This window comes from Elephas maximus, chromosome 10, assembly GCF_024166365.1.
Source record: "Elephas maximus indicus isolate mEleMax1 chromosome 10, mEleMax1 primary haplotype, whole genome shotgun sequence".
NCBI classification, from domain to species: Eukaryota; Metazoa; Chordata; class Mammalia; order Proboscidea; family Elephantidae; genus Elephas; species Elephas maximus.
This window is the reverse complement of record NC_064828.1, coordinates 32,105,924-32,108,159: the sequence shown is the minus strand read 5'-3', so window position 1 is coordinate 32,108,159 and position 2,236 is coordinate 32,105,924. Positions and strand designations below refer to the sequence as shown.

Here is a 2,236-nt window from a genome sequence, read left to right as displayed (position 1 = left end):
TTAGGATATTTTAGAATGCCTATGTGTTAGTAATTCTAAAACAATCCTCAAATTAAAAAAACACCCATTTCTGTAGAGTAGATTCTGACTCAGAGTGACGCTATATAACAGAGTAGAACTGCCCCATAGAGTTTCCAAAGAGTGTCTGGTGGAATCAAACTGCCGACATTTTAGTTAGCAACCTGAGTTCTTAACCACTGTGCAACCAGGGCTCCAAAACAATCCTTAGGTATAGTTTAAACATTTAACATGCTCACTGTTGAACAAAAGGCTGGAAGTTTGAATCCACCCACAAGAACTTTGGCAGAGAGGCCTGGCAAACTACTACAGAAAAATAAGACATTGAAAATTCCGTGGAGTGCAATTCTACTCTGACACACGTGAATTAGCCTTGAATCGAAGTTCACTCAATGGAAACTGGTTTCATGAATTAGAAATACAATACAGAAAAGCCCTCAATTCAAAGATCTGTCAAAGGATGGGGGTGGCCCTTCAGCCCAGGCTCAGCTTTGGGTACAGGCTGCCAATGCCTGGGGAGCACTGTGCTCTTGATGCACAGAAGTAGGTGGCTGAGTCCCCAAGATGAACATCTGCTATATGCAGTGAGAAATGTTTCTCTTTAGTATTCAATAGGACAGTGAGTCTTTCCTCTTGTTTCTTGTCCTCACTTGCAAGAGTACGTATAAGAAACTGAAGACCTTTTCCAGGTTCTTGTTTATACCAAAAGAAGTAGGTGGAACCACTGTCGGTATAAGTGCAGTTGAAAGCAGAGCTCTCTCCCTCCTGGACACTCAGGAAAGAAGGACTCTGCTCCACCTTCTCTCCTCTAACCATACCTGTGCAAAAAGGAAACATCGGATAAAGGAAAATGTCATCAAGTCATCATTCTCCAGAGTTTGCATTTCTTTTCCTACAGTAACTACTGGAAATCTGGAAAAGGCTAGTCTCCCCCTCAGACTTCTAATGAATATTTACTAAACCATCCCACTCCCCAAAAACCCTCAACTTACAGTCTAGCTGCAGCCACAAGAGCATTAACAAAGGTCCAGTAAGTATCTTCATTGTTCCCTCAATTGGGACCTGCAGCCTCCAGCCAAGAGAGCTACTACTTTTATCAAGTTACCTCTTCCTTTCCTCCAAAACACAGGAGTTTCTTAAACCACCTACACGGGAATCTGCTGCTGCCTTTAGCCTACTCAGAGAAATCCACCAAAAGGAACCTTTCAGATGTTCTGCATCAGCAGAGGTGCTCTGCCATCTTGTGGTCAGATCCCCAACTGCTAAACCAGCTAGTCAAATCCTCTGCTCTTACCTGTATATGGGAGACACTGACACAGGAAGCAGCAATAGGGCAAATAAACTAGGTTCCAAGTATGCCTCCAATCAGGAAGTATGTGGGTTAGCAGAAAGCAAGCATAACAAAAATGTTAGGGTTCAGAATTCCATTTTCTCTCCTCGGCACATTGCTGACTCACTTTGAATTAATTGGAAAAGGTTTAATTTTTTCCACGTTTATTCAACATGGGCTTGCTCTATTTGAAATAGGGAAAATACCATGATCAACTCTGCTAAGCCATTGACCAGTAAAACTTTCCTCCTCAGCAATCACTTTTTAAATTGGCCAGAGAATTAATTAGCCAAATCAGTCATTTTGGTTTAACTCTCAAAGTTGGAAAATTTTTTCTAAAGGTAACGTTTAAGAACAAAGATTGTTATAAAAGAGAGAGGTCTACTATACATGTCAGATACACAACTTTCTAGACACTACTCCTCCATGCCTGGATGTCTCCCTGATCTTGTCATTCCCAGGAAATTGACATTGTTATGGGCCAAACTGCACCCTTGTCTGTCAGTTTGCCATACTGCAGTAGTTTGCATGTTACAGTAATGCTGGAAGATGTGCCACCAGCATTTCAAATATCAGCAGGATTACCCTTAGTGGACAGGTTTCAGAGGAGCTTACAGACTAAGACAGACTAAAAAGAAGGACCTAGTGATCTACTTCTGAAAAAACTGACCACTGAAAATCTTGTGGATATTGTTGTTGTTAGATGCAGTACAGTTGGTTCTGACTCATAGAGACTCTATGTACCATAGAAGAAAACACTATCCAGGAAGGCAGAGCCAAGATGGCAGAATAGACAAACGCTTCCGGTGAGCCCTCTTTACAACAAAGACCAAAAAAAAAACAAGTGAAACAAGTATATTTGTGAAAAGCTGGGAGCCCTTAGCATCG

General features: G+C 41.5%; 1 gene segment (V, D, J or C); it reads right to left on the bottom strand.

The window, feature by feature from the left end:
* Positions 1 to 492: 492 nt before the first annotated feature.
* On the bottom strand, positions 493 to 1,148 carry LOC126083642 (T cell receptor alpha variable 5-like). The segment is given in 2 exon segments: positions 493 to 836; positions 1,011 to 1,148. Coding segments are annotated over 2 exon segments (396 nt in total).
* Positions 1,149 to 2,236: the final 1,088 nt, after the last annotated feature.